This window comes from Prunus persica, chromosome G4 (assembly GCF_000346465.2).
Source record: "Prunus persica cultivar Lovell chromosome G4, Prunus_persica_NCBIv2, whole genome shotgun sequence".
In the NCBI taxonomy this organism is placed as follows: domain Eukaryota; kingdom Viridiplantae; phylum Streptophyta; class Magnoliopsida; order Rosales; family Rosaceae; genus Prunus; species Prunus persica.
In genome coordinates, this window is record NC_034012.1 from 22,943,957 (window position 1) to 22,962,278 (window position 18,322).

General features: G+C 37.7%; 1 protein-coding gene and 1 pseudogene across 2 annotated transcripts in view; both read right to left on the reverse strand.

Moving 5' to 3' along the window:
• On the reverse strand, positions 148-3,075 carry LOC18779325 (F-box protein At5g39450). The gene is made up of 2 exons (XM_007212651.2): positions 583-3,075; positions 148-458 (listed from the first exon to the last, which is right to left on the reverse strand). Exons 1-2 carry the CDS (start codon positions 2,436-2,438, stop codon positions 437-439), a joined length of 1,878 nt encoding a protein of 625 aa, XP_007212713.2. The 5' UTR covers positions 2,439-3,075; the 3' UTR covers positions 148-436.
• Positions 12,181-18,322, reverse strand: part of LOC109949016 — a 31,513-nt pseudogene continuing 25,371 nt past the window's right edge. Inside the window, exon 4 of the transcript XR_002271508.1 lies at positions 12,181-14,561. The product of XR_002271508.1 is annotated as a leucine--tRNA ligase, cytoplasmic-like (transcript). The remainder of the gene's footprint in view (positions 14,562-18,322) is intronic.

Genomic DNA, 18,322 nt, shown 5'->3' on the forward strand with positions numbered 1-18,322 from the left:
AGAAAGGTCAGAAATTCCTTTATTTTGCGGAAAAAAAATAAAGAAACTTTGGGGACAAACACATCTCATGTTATAACCTCCTTGTACCTCTATATTCTATCTCTCTTTTTATTTTTTAAGAAACTCTAAACCTCTAATCTGAGCATGTAAAAAAAAACAACCATGGGTTTTATTTCGTTTTGGCTTCCTTCATTTCTCAATGATGATTAATAAATCATGATGAAATCAATACTGTTTTTTCAATGCCACAAAATAAAGTTAAAACAAGGAGATAATCATGCTGAAAACCTCAACACTCACCACAGCAAGCAAAATCCTATCATACAGAAGAAAAGAGAAGTTACAGAGCCACCACATCTTCTCTTTAATAATTCTTTGTATTCTTACTTTTCTTTGGCTTCATCTGTATCAAGAAGGCCTCATCTATTGTGTTCACCTAGGGATCAGAGTGCTCCTCCCTGTTTCAATAGAGTTTAGCAAACGATATAAGTAAGGAGACAACATTTATGTAATTATTTAGGGGAGTGGGGAAGACCCAAATTAGTACAAGCATTTTCAATGGAGGCAAGGCATAAGGCATACCTTGATGACACCCAAGAAGTTGAGGTGTTTGGGAACTCAGCAAAGACATTTGAGTAAGACTTGGTCAAATATGAAAAATTAGCAATCGGAGGTAGCGCAGGCACCCTTACACCTTTTTTTAAAAGCTCTTGCAAGTTAAGCCTCTGCAAAGTCAAGACAGCCCTAGACTCATTCCAAATGAAGGCAAGTTGACCATCTTGAAATACAAAGAGAGAACCCGGTTTTGAGCCTGGATACCTAAACCCATACCCATTTGCAATACCCTCCCCTTTAAAAACATGCTTAATATTCACAGCAAGGGAATCTGCATCTGCATCAGTATCCCAAGGGAATGGATCGAATGAAGGTTCATCAATATTAACTACAAACATGGCTGAGCCATTAGGATGCAGAACATAGTGGGTACCCTCTAATATTTTGGTTGCAATTAGAAGTTGTTGCCCCTGGCACTCCTCATAAGAAAGCAAAAGAAAGAAGAGAGCCTTCCCAGGCTTGTCTTTGGACGACTTCCCAGGAGGCCAACCAAAAGTCCCTCCCCATAAACCAGCATATTCTTGTTCCGCAGTTGGGATCCGCAAGGGCAATCTGTAAATGGCAAATCGACTGTCATGCATGTTTGGCCATGCTCGATAAGAAGATAACTTCACATGCGAAGCATGTAAAGTCAATCCTATTGTATCACCTGAACTCAGAAAATCCTCAAGGGATGCGTGCTTATTCTCACTGCTTGAAGAACCATTCTTTGAGTTTGCAGTAGTTGCGATTGACTTCCCAAAGATCTGATTGAGGCTATCCCTAAAGTACTTGCTAAGAGTTTTCCTCCTGTTGCATTGTCTGTGACCGTCATCCTCATTAATAGAGTTTTGAGAACCACTTAACCGATCAAGACTCTTTCTGATCTCACTCAATTGCAGCTGAGTGGGATCAGATGGCAGCAGACTTGCCTTCAAGTCCATGTGACCTCCACCAAGCTTATGCATTTGAATAAGCATTGATCTTCGTTCCAATAAGAGCACCATATCCTTCTGAAAGTTCTCCTCATTATCCCTCAACCGAGGAAAGAGTGGCCCAACTGCTGCATCAGGAACCTTTAGACGAATTTGGCTCGTGATAACATCAAGTAATTTTCTTCTATCACTGAAAGCCAATCGACTGAAGGGCACCAATGTCTCACTCTGTCCAAACACCCTCTGCGACCTTGAAAGACCACTATTTGACCTACAAATCTTCCTTGACAACTCCTTATCTGAGTTGTGAACAAAACTCTTGCTATGCAATGATTTACCCTGATTTTTATGTAGTCTAGGCTCGATCTCAAGCAAAAGCACATTGCATGACCTGCCGATAGGTTTCACAAAACCAGGATAAACATAATCATGTCCCTTCTCCCTTCCATGTAGAAAAAAGGATGTGGAGCCATCAAAATCACAAATAATTTCAAATACAGGGGCCCACAGAATAGGGCCGTCTTCAATGCCTAACGGCCCGAGTTCTTGAGGTATTATGCGGCACCCAACAACAGAAACAAAACCTGGCATGACATAGACTACATTGCCAAGCTCTGGATTCTGATGAACCCATATTCCCATTAGTGGCTGAACATTAAAGAGAAAGCGGCAAAGTGCCTTGTATGATGAGACGGCCTTACGCCACTGAACAAGGTCTCGAAGAGTTACAATTCCAACCATTTCACATTGGATTTGCCACACTTTTTCGGATTCCATGAGTGCATACAAACTACGGCAGCATAGACTGAGATTGCCAATATCTCTAGGTGAGAGGGACCAGGTGACAATAGAAAACACATCATCTGACAGAGCCAGAAGCAAGCTCGACCCACAGGATTCAGAGGACATGATGATTCAACTAATAACAAGAAATTCAATACAGAGCTAGAAATCTATTTCTATATATGCATAATTCACGATTCATAACATACACGAAACTATGAAGCAAAAGCAAACAATCAGATAAAAGTTGACATGAAAAATTTAAGTGGACCACCCTTGAAACTCCTTCAAAACCCTCCTTTTCAAAACCAAGATGGAGAAATTGTCTCTTTTCTGGTCAATCAAAGACACTAAAAGTTTACAGATCAGACCTGGAACTGAAATGGGTTTGCCTCGAAAATTTCATGTCTTGCATTGAAGCACCATGTATGAGATAAGGGTAGGAACAAAATACAAATTGGGTATGTTTCAGACCTTCCAAAACTCAAATTGGTGTTTATTAGATTCCCAAATCATCGGACCTATCAAAAATCTGCATAAAAGAATTAGAATATAACAGTTTCAAGGAGAGAAGAAACCGTGGAGAAGGATGAGAGAGAACCTAGGAATTGGATGGTGTCAAAGTCATCACCAATGAAACAAAGTTCATCTCTTTAGGCTCTCTCTCTCTCCGTCTCTGAGCAGCCAGCCAATGTTGAATTGAATTGAATTGAGCTGAAGAGAGACGGAAAAACTAAAAAAGAAAAAGACTTTAGTACAATGATTCTTGACCATGTAGTGTGGAAAATAACAGTTCATTTATGTTTTTTATTTTTTGGTAACAACAGTTTATTTATATCATAATGGGGGTGGGCCATGCTTATGTTTGGACTTTCTTGACCCTCCGTCACTTTTTTTTTTTCTCCGTTTATTTTAAATTGAAAACACATAAAATTATATATATATTTAATTATTTATTAATTTATTAATTTTCATAATTATTAAAAAAATGTGTGCAAAGAGACTAGTTTAAATGAAACAATAAGTTCAATATTTGTATAGTAGAAAAAGTGTGTGTGAGGCATTTTTAATCATGCGCATTTAATAAGTTTTTTCTTTATTCTTATTATATTGTTTTTCTATTGTGTTTGTCAAGTAACTTTTTCTATTATACAAATATTAAATTTATTGTTTCATTTAGATTGTCCTCAATTGATGAGATTGTTCAGGATATATGAGATTCATCATCGTGTTATAAATTTAGAAGATTTGAAAATGTTTGACTAGTAAAGCAAGAAAGTCTAGATGAAATATAAATTTATAAAAAAAAAGAAGGAGAAGACCCTCTTTTTCCTTCTTTTTTTTTAGAAAGAGAATTTATTCATAGAACCGAAAACGTATAAAGAGCGACATGATACAGTGGCCTTATTAAAACCTTCAGAATCTATGTTTTTGCATACCCCCAAAAAAAAAAGATCTAAGTACACTTTAACATTTTAATTAAAATGTAAAATTAACTAAGTACATCCTATTTAATTACCAAAAATACTATCGGTACACCCTAATACACTTTATCACACACCACCCTAATATCAATCATAATCCATGTTTTCTTTTATCTCGAGTTCCAAGACACAATCGAAGCCAAGTGGATTGCAACTAGTCTCCAACTCGATGCACCATAAAAGAGTTGTAGCATGTAAACAACAAGAAGAAGAAGAAACAGATGCAAATGAATTTGCAATGGCGGATGCAACATTCATTGCACTCAATTGTTGGTCACATGACAAAAGAACCTAATAACATTATTGAAAATACACAAACCCAACCGCACAATTTAGAGTTGTGCATACAAGATCTAGAAGAGTCATTTGAACACCTTTCAAGGTGTTTGATCAAAACCAGAGTTTCCCTCCTCAACATCCTCAACCACTAGATTAATTAGGATATTCAAATAGTACTGGATGATTCATCCAAAATTGTTTTGACTCATATTTTCATGAATGAGATATACTCTCGTCTAATATACTTTCTTACATACTCGATTAATACTTTTTTTTGGTGTGCAAAATTTACTTCAATTACAACTTCTCTACGTTTGTTTCACAATTCAATATATCATTTTTGGTCATTTTATATTAGGATAATTTAGTAATTCAATAAATAATTTGGTAGTAAGGTGTACTCAGTTAATTTTAGGATTCGTTTAGCAGCACTATTCAAAACATACATACACATCCTTAAAAACCCTAACCTTCTACAAAGCCCAATTAGAAAAGCATCAAACACATACCAAATCATGAAACTTAGTCACTAAAGTAATCAGGATATACATAATAAAGACTAAAGAATGCCACTTTTCATAGTCCAGCTTCAATTCCACTTCTTTGTACTTGGCGTCGAAGGCAATCAATTAGATAATTGATTATGATCAGATCTTGATGATATTGTTGTGAAATTTATTGCAAGTGCACAATTCGCACAAGTAATACAGTGATGAGTGAAGTGTCGTTCCCACGAAGAGTGATTTAATTTACTAATTACCGATTGTGATTAACCCAAGACTTTATTTGAATAATTGATGATGAGATTCGATTGATTAATTAACTAAAACAATGAATAAAAACAAGCGTAGAAAAATAAAGTAGTGAGATTAAAGTTATGAGAGCACTAGAGCTTTCGATTTTACCATAGCCAATTCTACCCAATTCCCTTAGCATATTAATTCTAATTATTTTCCATGTTGACAGTTGATTTTTCCTACTTTATTCGATACTCCATCCTTGGTTATACCAAAAGTATTCTTATTACCAACCCACTCTATCCCTAGTAATGGAATTAAGATAATAAGAACCCATTAAATTCCTTGGAAAACAACCACATAAGTCATGACAAATATCCTTGTCTAATCATGTAACTCATGACATCTATTACAAGAAGCAACCCCAAATTGGATATCCCTATTGTCAATTTAGCATCAAAACAATTAAATGTTCGCCAAACATTCAAAGCATTAAGCATGGTAATAGATACTCAACATGGAAAAATTCTTGGAATTAACATTGACTAAAGTAATTGAGTATTCATGGCTAGGCTACATCGTAGCCCTAGCAAAAAGAAATTAGTTCATGACAACTTTAAGAAAAACCATGATAAATAGTATCGTAGGAAAGAAAACACCAATTGAAGATTTGATCTCCGAACGATAGCAACTCTAGCTCCAGGTTGTCTTCTTTGTCTCTTTAAAACTCTCTCTCTTCGTTGAGTGTTTCAGCTGTGAGTATGAATGTGTAGGAATTTGAGGGTAGATGATGGAGGGATGGATCCTGATTAATGACGTAAACTCCCTATTTATAATACTCCTACAAATCCTACCTATCTAAGATATAATTACAATTATTATAAAAGTAGGATTCCTTCTAAAATAGGGTCTTCTTTATTTCTCCTTGTTTGACTTGATAAGACTTGAACCATTTTGAAGTACGAAATTTGACAACATTCCTTGCAACAAAAGGAATGACTTGGCTTCTTTTTAATTAAACTCCAATCTTCATCTTCTTGCCCTTTTTAGCACACTTTCTCCTATTTCACAATTCCTTCATAAATCTCACAAAACCAATTAAAAACAACCAATTTAATCCAAGGAAATTAACAAATAAATAAGCAAATGAGGCATAAAATATATATAAAATATAGGCTTATCAAATACCACCAAACCTATCTTTTGCTAGTCCTCGAGCAAAACTGAAAATAAAAAATAAATTAAAACAAACAAACTAAACTAAACCACTTTCGTAGGTAATCTCGATGGCACTTAGCATATGCCACAAGCCTTTAAACCTCTAGGTGTCCCTAGTAGGAGGAGTTGTGTCTCCTAAGGGTTTACCAGTCACAACACCCACAAACGCTCCTTGCAAAACAAATTCGTTAAAGCAATACTTCCAACAGACTAATAATAACCAATGAATGCCAATCATAATTCAAAAATTAAAGTTATGCCACTACAAATAAAATGCACCATAGTGTAAAGTGTAAAGCCAATACTCCAAGCACTCGAACTTAAAGATAACCACACTTGGCGTGTGTACAAATTCGCCTTGACTCTAGGCCTCATTGGATAACTCTCAATTTTCTCACAGAAGCTAGGGTTGCACTCTTACCTTGCATATGTGAATGAAGTTGGGTGAAGAAATCAAAATATAAGACACATATGCATCCAAGATGAATAAAAGGCAATTTTTGAAAATAGATCTCATGGAAAGGAAATCAAATACTAAGAACCATAGATGAAGTACATATACCTCCACTTCCGAGTAAGAAGTTCCCAAAGATCCGTTAGGTCTTTACTATGGTTGTAATATAGGGCTAGGTTATGGGTTATGAAAAAATGATAGGAAATACTAGAACTTGAGACATACAAGGCATTTATCGTGTTATACGGCTTGGCTCTTCAAATTTACTTCACGAAGGCGTCCAGGATTTTTGATATGCTTCACTTTTATTTTATTTTTATTTTATTTTATTTTTTATTTTCTTGAACTTTAACACATATTTCCTCGGTACACACCACCTCTTTTGTTGATGTAGAGCTTAACCTTCATCTTTGTCCTCATGTGCTATGGCATATCCCAAGTTATAGGGTATTGCTAAAAATAGGGTAAAAAAGGTAAGGAAATATTGTGGGTGATGAAAGAAAAGGCTAAGTGTTTGGCTTCAACGGGTTGATGGCACACACAATAGGTAGGACATGAGGCTTTATTTAGAGGTTAGAACATGCATAGCCTAACATCATCTCTCAAGGCCCATCCAACTCAAAAGGTGAAAGCATAAGATGATTCATACAAAAGAGAGATTAGTTCTTAGTAATCAATTCAAAAGCCTAATTGATATCAATCTAAATAAGAAAGAAAGAAAATAATGAATAAGAATAATCCCAAATACTCTCTCAATAAATAGCAGTTTGGCTCAAGTATCTCACAATGGTAGTCTCCACTATTTCTCCACAATCATCCAAATATAGCGACCTTGTTCATCAAAATACTTGAAGCATGGCTATGTGAAGTGCTATAATTATTATGCATATATTTTCATGGCAACACTTTAGTTAAAGAAATATGATCAAACATCACATATACATCACTATTAGTAAGAGAAAGTAAAAGCTTTAACAAATTTTTATTTTTTCAAAAGTTAAAGGAATTTTGTGATTTTGCAAACAAATATGAGTGAATTTATGAGCCCCAATTGCTTAGTGGTGTCACCATAAGAGGTGTTTTTAAAATTTATAAACTCGCAAGCGCACGAATCGAATATATCATAAGCGTGTAAGAGCGAGGTTGTACCCAAGGGATTGCGTGAAAAGATAACCAATTAAAACCCAAGTTAATTTCATTGCCAACCTAGTTGATTCAAATGGTGATTTGTTTGTTGATAAAGGAAGTTAAATAAAGCATAAAACAAATATGGAAATGACAATAAACTGAAATTAAGATTAAATTTATGAGAAAAAATAACTAAGGTACTAGAATCCACACCATTATTTCATAAGATCCTAATTATTTATCTTTCAATTCCCATGGAGTAGCAATCTAGAAATCAATCTACTGCTTACTCAAGATTTGTCAATTAAGCTTGTAATTTAGATCATAAGTAGATTTTCCTTCCCTTCATAAGTACAAATTCTAAGCACCATATGTAAACAAAATTATTTAACTACAAAGGATCAAAGTTTCCTAAGCATCCTATGTTAAAAGTTTATTTGAATATCAAAAGATCAAAGAAATTTGTAAACTAGAAATATAAACCAAGGATGAATTAATAGATTAATCCAAAGTCTTAACTACCACAAATACATGATAGAAGTGGTGAAAAGAAAATTAATCTATTAATCATGTGAAGTGAAAATTATATATCATTGAACACCACAATATTTGAGAATTGAAAATAAAACTAGAACTTTATTTAATAATGGTGTTTCATCCAACCTTAGTTAAGTATTTTACCTAGACATAATTAATATTTAAAACTAAACAAAGAAACTAAAATACATGAAATAAATGAGAAGTAAGAAAGGTGAAGAACAATTTTAAGAGAGTTATTAGCTTTCGGTTCTTTCCTTTCCATCCTTGTTCACTTTCTCTCTTTCTTTCTTTCTTTCCTTTTCTTTCCTGTGTATCTCCCCCCTCTGCTTCTTTGCTCCAAGCTTTTATTTATAGCCAAAGAAGGGAGCCTTGAATTATATAATAATCAAGTAGCTCACCACAAGTAGCCCATCATTTTCAAATATCTTCCTTATTTTTGGCACACTTCCTTGAATTTGGCTTCACTTCGTGTGTCTCTCCCTCGTGTCTCCTCATAAAACTGCAGCAAGCTTCCTCTATTTATGGCTAGATAAACAACTCAAGCATCATCATTCTTCTTTGCATTCATTGGTTGCAACTTGCAAGTAGTCAATTTGAACTTCTCTTTCTTTGTTTATTCATTCTCTTCAATATGGCAGCTTGCATGCATGTCCTGGAGCTTATTAATGCAATTGATTGCTTCTTCTTTCCATTTGTTTTTGCTGCTGCACACACTCTTCCTCTTTGGTTTTGGCTTGAAAATGCTTCACACAGGTTGCTCTCCATACTTTTCCTTTATCTTGAGCAGATTTCTTTGACTTTGGCTGAACATATTTTCATCTTTCTTCTACCTTCTTCTTGCAACACATTGCTTATTCCTCCTCCTCATGATGCAATTGGTGGAAGACACTTTATATCTACAAACAACCACTCATCAAATACAAAAACAAATATTGGAAATAACCAATACAAATACTCTAATAGATTTAAATAAAACAAAAGAAAATACTAACAAATATAAATTTAAGGATGAAACTTGTATTAATTTTGTGCTCATCACTTAGGAAGAAAAAAATTTCATCAAAAGGAAGAGGATACACCTGGAATAGCCCTTAGAAACCTCTGATTGCGAATGGAATGGATCATAATTGATTTGGAATGAAATAAGAAAATTCTAGAAAATTGGCCTTTAGCGACGAAAAATCTGATGAACACCGCTTTAGGCCACTTTTTAAGCTTCAAATCTTCCTAAAACGTCATGTAAACCACTTGAGACCCCCAAACCTATTTCAAATCATCATAATAACCATTCTAAACATGTTGATGGCTTCAAATTTACCTGAAAAATATCAAAAAAGGAAAAGAGGCAAAATTTTGATTTTAACCAAAATAAGAACATAATAACCTCTTTTGCTATTTTCTGGGTTTTAAAGTCATCTAATGACCAAAACAACTTCTGTAACACATCTGCAACATGTTGCAATCATCTTGGGGCTAGAAAAAGTTGAGAAATGTTCTTTGAAACACAAAATCCTTTCTTTGGAACATAAAATCTGTTTTTTCTTTTGTTTTCTTTTTCTTGTCTTACTTTATGACTTAAAACTCAAGTAACAACAAAAACAACAAAATTCCACACCCCCAAACCCAATTAAAAATAATTAAATCTCACAAAACCAATTAAAAACAACCAATTTAATCCAAAGAAATTAACAAATAAATAAGCAAAGGAGGCATAAAATATAATAAAATATAGGCTTATTATCATATATCAATGTGAATAATCTACTGTGCTAGGGTTAACAACATATAAAAGGGTGAGGATGCTTCAAGGCTAGACACAACTTTTTCAACAAAAACTCAACACAAACCCTAACTCCTTTCTTAAAGGCCAGTTCATTGTTATTTGCTCTACCAGAAATACCTCTAGTATCGATTTCCAATTGATCTTCATCAATTGAAGGTTGTGCTTGCAGTGCATTGTTTTGATCATATGATCAATTGCGACAAGATTTTTAGCATTTGTACAGAATGAGAAGTGATCCAAGGTGGTGACAACTTGTAGTTCTAATCGAACCAGACTATCTATTTTCATTTATTTACTACTTTATTTACTTTTAAAGTCCTTTATCATTGTATTAAAGAAATATGACGTCTTTATTTGTCTTAAGGCATAAAAGAACCTCATTGATTCAGTTTACCGTTTCAATTCACAATTGCTTTGATTTTCAGTCATTTACTTTACAAGTATATTAGAATTTTACATTGCTACTACTAGAACACTCCCAACTCACACATTCTCAAAGCGTAGGCTTTGACAATTTCAGTTAAACAATCCAACTACCATAATCTTATTGACTGGTATTGTAATATTTTGGGACACATCTAAAGTTTTGTATCATATTATTTTACTCATTTAACATGAGTTAAAGCGTCAGACTTAATGGTTCATATATATAAAAGGAAAAATATATATTAAAAAAAAAAACTGTTTATATATAGCTTCTTTTGTATGATATATAAAACTATTCAGGCAACCATATATATAACTTAATTGGTTCCTAACTTTATGTCTCCAGATAGACAATACTTGGTTCCTAAACAATTCTACTTCTCAAAAAGAAAAAGAAAGAAAACTGCATTACTAATCCTTCAAATAAACAATTCTATTTCTCAATGTCTTTCATTTCTCTGTCTCAGAAGCATGCATGTATTTTTCTTGAGCACGTCTCCATGTCTGTCTTTCTGTACTTAGAGAATGCCATTTGAGTCGTCACTCCTTCATCAAAATGACTCTCATATCGAACATGCCTGCATACAGAGAGTAGTATTGGTCATAATTATGTATGAAGCGTAAGCTAGCTATACAGTCCAATTCTAAACAATGCACGACTCATGCATGTGTTGTAAAAGCACCTCAAATGATAATGCAGAACCAACCACATATGTTTTGGTACAAAGACAACTAAGCTTTTGATCATGGAGAGGCATAAATTTCCAATAAAAAATGATAAGATCAAACACCAAAAGTGGTAGGGTAGTGTTTCTTATAGTCCTGTGCTCTTTACAAACCCCCGACTCGTTCATTCACTCACTTGGATTCAGTCTCTGATATTATTACAATAGGCCAGGAATCAATAAAATCAAAGAACAAGTGCAGACAAATTGGAGAATATATAAAGTACAGATCACAACAAGCAGTCATTCCCAATGCCAATATTACCACTAGTGCAACCTAAGACAAACTTAACAAAGGAAAGTTGGAGACCGTTTGATACAGATATGAAGTTTGGATCATGAAGGAACTGGTGCCCCACAACAAGTTCTGTTTCTCATTTGCCAACCCAGGTACTATAACAACAACCATTACTACTATAGCAATTACAAAAAGCATAAAGAATAACTAATTAATACAGAAACCTTACTCAAAGATCCAATCATTATAATTATATGAAGAAATTCAAGCTTCATTCAAGACAACAAGGAAGCCACACTCAGCTCCAGAAAACCAAACTTCGAGATGTGTTTCCCTTAAATTAATCACGGTTTCCTTATCTAATTGTCACATTTGTTAGGTCTCCAAAACTGATAATAAGGATTATCCCTAAAACATGAAAATACCAAACAAAATCCTTAAAATGATACAAGATAGAAAATGTAGAAAAGAATGAGTTTTACACACAACTCCAAATCTGAACCTTAAACTAAACAGTAATCTATATGAAACAGCTATCGAATTGAAACTTTCATTTAGTTGGTTTAAACAACCTAACTTTCTGCCAACAACGAGATACATTCAAGCCCAAAAACCGAAATACAATAAAACTCATATAAATAAAAAAGGATTCTCACCAAAATGTGGAGTAGTTAGTGGTCATGGGGTAGTTGATCCTTAGCTGCAGTGAAAGAAGAATTTAAAAAATAAGCAAAATTAAACATTCAGATCCATAATTACAAGGGAAAAGGAAATAAGAGGACATCCAAACTAGAGAGGACCAAGTTGGGCATGGAGTGTTGATACAAATTGCAGATAAGTACCAAAAGGATTACAATTACCGGGTCAAGAAGATGGTAGTTGGGCTTCCAGGGAATGGAGGATTCTGCTCTATTTGTTTAACATGAGGACCAACTTTTGCACGATTATCAGGGTTGGCAGCAGACAAAACTTCTACCTCTTCAAGATCCAGTTGACTCTTAATCAAGTCTAAGTTCTCTTTAAGTACCTCAATCTCTCCATATGGTAACTTCAAATCTAAGGCCTGAGCCCCAAGTTGAACTACCTCATTCTTCTTCGACTTCACGAAAGGCATGCAAAGATTCTGGATTTGTCTAAAATCTTTAGCCTGTCCAAGAGAACTACTCTGCAATGCCTCCAATATCACCCTGTCCGAAGCAAAAGTACGAGTCTCTATGTTGAAGTTATTCTGAAGTATCCTCAAGCAATCTGCCTTCCACTCATCAAATTGCTCCTTCACATATATCAGGCCTATTAGCTTCTTCCCTTCTACTAAAGATGAAATTGGAGCACCATTATTACCGGCTTTCTTAGAATTTGGCTGGTGCTTTCTAAGCTTCTTCCTCATTACATCAATCGACTTTTTCAAATAGTTATTGGCACTTTGGAGGATTAGATCTAGAGCATCAGCTGCAGGCCAGCCTGCGCTTACTACAAATCCATCCTTCTTCAAAACCTCCCTCCACACATATTCAGCATAGTGTGGACAGATTGGAGCAACCATGCGCGTCTCTACATCCATATAATGCCACACCAAATCTCGATTCATGTCCTGAGCACGACATGAAAGCTCGTACCAATCCCTGGCATCTTGAAGACCATAAACTCTAGTGATAAGGGCTTCTCGGAACATGCAAGACTGGTAGTTTTGCTCAGTCCTTTTCACAACGATATTTATTTCATTCAAAAAGACATGGTTCGCAAAAGTAGAAGGAGAATATCTTCTCAAAGAGTTTGCACTCAAATTCTTCTCCATCCATGCAATCTCTTTAGTGAGTCATCCAATGGCAGCATTTGCAGTGTCAAATACAAAATTTGCATCATCAACACCATCACCGGCATCGGCAGCCATTCGTGTGGCATCAGCAGAATATTCCTCTATTGCCAGCCGTAATGTCAAAAAATTCCCTGTGGACTTGGACATCTTCTTAGAATTGAGCATGAGGTGCCCATTACATCTATACCCACGAGGCCAATGCTTCTTGAGCATAATTGTCGTGTGGTTGTAAATGCAAAATGTTAAAATGATTCTAGATGAGATCCTTACCAAACACTCGACGATCAAATGGATACCAATATTCGAACTCCTGCTTCATCTTATTCAGAATTGATGATGATATGTCAGATGATTTTGGAAAGGGCCATCACAAAAGATAAAATCCCATACCTCATCGGTCATTTGTTCAGGTATAACCCCAGATGTGGTGGAATCCCCATACATGTCCCCATCGTGTAAAAAGTGAGCAATGGTGTAATAAGCCATGTAAAGGGTTGAATCAGACAACGACTCAACCAAGTATTTTTCATCCCAGGGAATACGTGTTCCAAGCCCAAACGATCGTGAACAAGCCCACTGATTCAACCAACTTAACGTGTGTTCAAATCCATGTTGTGTCACGTCAGAGTACAAGTTCATGCTCGACAAGCATTCCTCAGCCAAAGTTTTCCATTCAGCTTCACCATAAAAGATGTACCATTGCTCTGTTTGAGCCACAACACATTCATCACCTGACCGTGACACTACGTGCTTCTCCGATTCTCTATAAATGATTGCATTTCCTGCCTCCATTAGTTTGCTCCTTATCCACGATTTTGCCTCCTAGACTCTCCTTCTTGCAAATTCTCCCACGAGCAGTGTTCCTTCTGTAAACCCTTTCAAGTATGTTAACCTCTTGGCTTCTGCTAGCTTCTCTTTCTCATTCTGGCTTTTGATCTTGAGATCCCCACAGACCTTCTCCGCAGCCTTATCTCCAAATTGATGATCGGTACAATCTCAAAGGGCATAACCCATTCATCCATCACACCATATTTGTTTCTAAAAGTTGGTTTCGTTTTTAAATCATGCAGGGCCATATAATCATCAGGAGCATCCTAGGTACACTAGTCACAATCCCAGTCCCTTTGTCTGCATCGATCGTTAACATAGGAAGGGCATAAATAATCTGATGATGTGCAAGTGGTGACTTCAATGGAAGGCCAATCAAATCTTAACCAGTTAGTTCAATGAAGCAGGAAGGTTTCTCAGGTATCCTAAAGAACCCCTGATAAGCAAGATTACGTGCTGCTCTTTGCGTAAGAATAAATACATCTGTTTCATTGACTTCAAAGGCTCCATACCTTCCATTGGGCAATACCCATGCATTTGTTTGTCCATACATGGTCTCAGGTCTCAATGTTGCTGCAGCAAGGTGTTTGGGCCTAAATTTGGCACGCCAAAGTTCAAAAAACAGGCCCATGGTAAAATTACCTGCCCAGCCCAAAAACTTGAGGATAACAAAATTAGCATCCAGACAGGTTGGGCTTCACGCCAGGATGTCAAAAACAAAACCCCCAGCCCAAGAAAGACCAACGTAGAAACTGTCATTTGGGCTTTAAGGTTCAAACCCAAGGGATTAAAAACACACCCACATGACTGCCTCAGCTTTGAAAAGTCAGCAATTCCAACTAAGTTAAAAATATGAGAGGGACATCTCTGAAAACACTGCCAGCAGAAGATCAAAACCCATCTGTGATCGGAGATTTTGCTCCAAAAAGCAAATACACCATCTTCCAAGGAATTCACGGGTCACGCTTTCTAAGTTAGAACGGGAAACAGGGAGTTGTTCAGAAAATACAAAAGAAAACCAACCGCCATAAAATTTAGCCCACATAGACGGTGGCGTTGGTTGAAATAGAAAGCTGCCACCCAGGAAACCAGGGAAGGGACTGCTTTAGGAGGTGACTACTGAGAGCCTATCTGCCATGATTGATAAAAATCCCTTTTACTTTACATTATAGGAGGTCTTTTTACTGCCCATTATTAAAATTTAAAACAAAAAAAACCACCTCCCCAAAAGGGTCTCTTATAAAAGCAGAAGTAGGCAAGGAAGGAAAGGACACTCAATTGATCAATCAATCAAAAAAACAACAACAAGAAAACAACCAAAAGCTCACTTGGATTCCAAGAGAAACCAGCTTTAGATCAGAATTCCAAAGTTCAGACTTAGAAAATAAGTCTTCTAAAACGAGATCTCTCTCGTTACAAATTTGGTTCAGCAAAAGCCAAGGCAAGCAGAGTTTGAGTTTTCACAAACGTGGAGACCCCAGCGAACTTATGAAGAGTCCTGCTCAAGCAGAACAACGCTCGTAGTGCAATCCCTAGCCTACCAAACCCTCGAGAATAGCCACTTCTGCCCCTTCAAACTGAAGAAGCTGCAGTTCTGCCCACTCAAAGGCCTCACGAAGCGTGAAGTAAACATAAAGCTCTGCCAAAATCGAACTTTGGTACCGATTTATAGCTCAGCCTAGCATCTGAAGTCACGAAGCAGTACGGACCGACCCAGGCGCGTCCAGTCCAGCCCAAACCAGAGCCTTCCATCCAAGCAGAAACGGAGTTCCGGCCATCTTTTAACCTTCCTAGCATCGATATGCATATTTATTGTTTTGTAAAAGGCAGTTCTGCCTAAAACAGCCCAACTTCTATCGAATATTTCTGGCCAGAACAGCCATTTGATACTGAGATAAATTATGAAAGTCCTCACCAGTCTGAGGCAAGAAAAGAACTTACTTGGGAGATATTCCTCACCCAAATTCACAATCATTTGTTTTAGAAGTCAGTAACTTGGGGCGCAAGTTATCCACTCTAAAAAGAAGTCTGCTAGGATTTACATTGCTAGCAGTGGCACGCTCACACACCAAAGAAAGCTGACTTGTCGACCAACAAATGGTCTCCAAACCAGTGGGGAACTTCCCCCTTCCATCTCAGGAGTAAACACAAAAACGGGTGAACAATTTGGCACGCCCAGTGGGACCTCGCAGTATACATACTCTGACATAATCATTCACAGATTTATAAATACCGGAAGCTCTAGCCAGAACCCGCACCAGATACGGAGATAAACCAGATGGCTCTCAGGGAAGGCCTCGAGTCAGAAGAAAGCGATGCTAGGCAATCAGCCCACGGCAGTACAGGAAGTAGACGTTCCAGGACTGGCTCCAGAACGATGAATCAGATACAGGAGTCAGTACTCCGACAAGAAATCACAGTACAAAGGAGCCAGGACACTCTCAATAACATGACAGCCATGATGCAATGGCAGGTTAACAGACAGTTCCGGAAGGACCGAGAATCCGCCATGGCCAGAATCCCAAACCCGGATGCTATAGTCCAGCAGTTAGATCTCCCTTATGGCCCTCCGCCAGGACTAGCATGGCCATACCAGGAAAACCCCCTAGTTGCACAGATGGCTGGAGTACCAGACCACAGAGAAATCCAGGCTGGTCCGAGCGAAGGAGCCCTTCCTAATGAAGAACACGAGGCCCCAGCCCGACCAGATGACCTTGCACTAGCTCAGCAGAACCAGCCAAAACCTCAGCCCATTCCACCTCATGTGGCCCCCCATGATCAACCTTTGGCACTTCTGCCTGAACCACCAGCAGTATTGCCATATAGACCCAGAAGGATGGACCATAATCCATTCCCTCCACCTGCAAGAGGGAGAAGAGGCAGAGGGGGAAATAACCTTTTTAATCATGACAGGAATAGGCCGGGGGCAAACGGGAGGAATCACCCAGACATCGAAGAGCAGGAAGGGCGCAGGGAGGAAGCTCCACCCAGACCATACAGAGCGGAGCCTAGGATCGATTACGTCCAGCCAGAACAGGGGCAAAATCTTCCCCCCGTCAATGCTTTGAATGACATAGGGGCATTGCAAAGAATGATCAGAGAAATCATGGAGCCCGAGGCTAGGAGAGGGGAAAGGCCTACTTACAGAAAGCCATACCCAGCCTATATCGATCAAATACCGCTGTCTCCAGGTTTCAAAGTACCAAACTTCACCTTGTTCAACGAGGAGGACCCCCATGCTTCCTCAGTTGAACATATAGGCAGGTTCTCCGTCCAATGCATAGCTATTGAAAACAACCCTCTGTTGAAATTAAGGCTTTTCGGCAATTCTCTCTCTGGACAGGCTTTCACCTGGTACACCAGCCTGCCAGCTAATTCTGTTCAAACTTGGGAGCATATGGAAAATGTCTTCCATGACTACTATTACAAGATTCAGCTAGAAGTCACCATCAGTGATCTAGCTGCCCTCAAGCAAAGTGAAGATGAACCGGCTCAAGATTTCATAACCAGGTTCAGAAAGCTCAAAATGAAGTGCCGAATCCCTATGGAAGAAAGACACTTCATCCAGATGGCCCAAGCTGCCCTTAAAATCTCTCTCAGGAAAAGGTTCGACGGAATGTTGTTCGGAGACCTGGCAGAACTGGCTGATAAGGCATCCAAATATGAGGAGTTACTCAGGGAAGAACAGCAAATGAGGAACTCCTCCAAAGGTACATACTACAAAACCCCTTCTTCTTCAGTCCACCTGATCGAGGTGGAATCACAGGAAGATGCAGAAGAATCAGAAGAGAGAGAGGTTTCAGTGGCAGAAATGGCAAAACTAAAACATCCCATTAGTTGCAAAGCCCTTACAAAGCCACCTAAAGACCAAAAGCCACCACCATTCACAGGAGGATTCGTTCCCAACAAGCCAACGCAAAACAAAGTTTACTCTTTTGATTTGACCAAGGTTGATGCTTTGTTCGATGAAATGCTACTGCAGAAGGCGATAGAAACGCCTCACAGAATACCCAAGCCGGAAGAACTCAAGGGCAGACAGTACTGCAGGTGCCACAACTCTTGGAACCATTCTACCAATAGTTGTGTTGTTTTCAGAGACGTAATACAAGAAGGGATAACGGCAGGAAGGTTGAAACTGGCAGAAAAACCTCCATCGGTCACGAAAGATCCTTTCCCTCAGCCACAAGTCAATATGGTCAACTTAAATTGGGCCAGAACAGAGGGAAACTGAGCCAATGACAGATGCTGGTTGCAGCAGAGGCAGAAGAATCATAAGGAAACCAGTCAAATACCAGAGCGACCATCCCGGCTGGGGGTGGTGCTCTGTAGCAGGTGCAAATGTGAAACAGAGTTA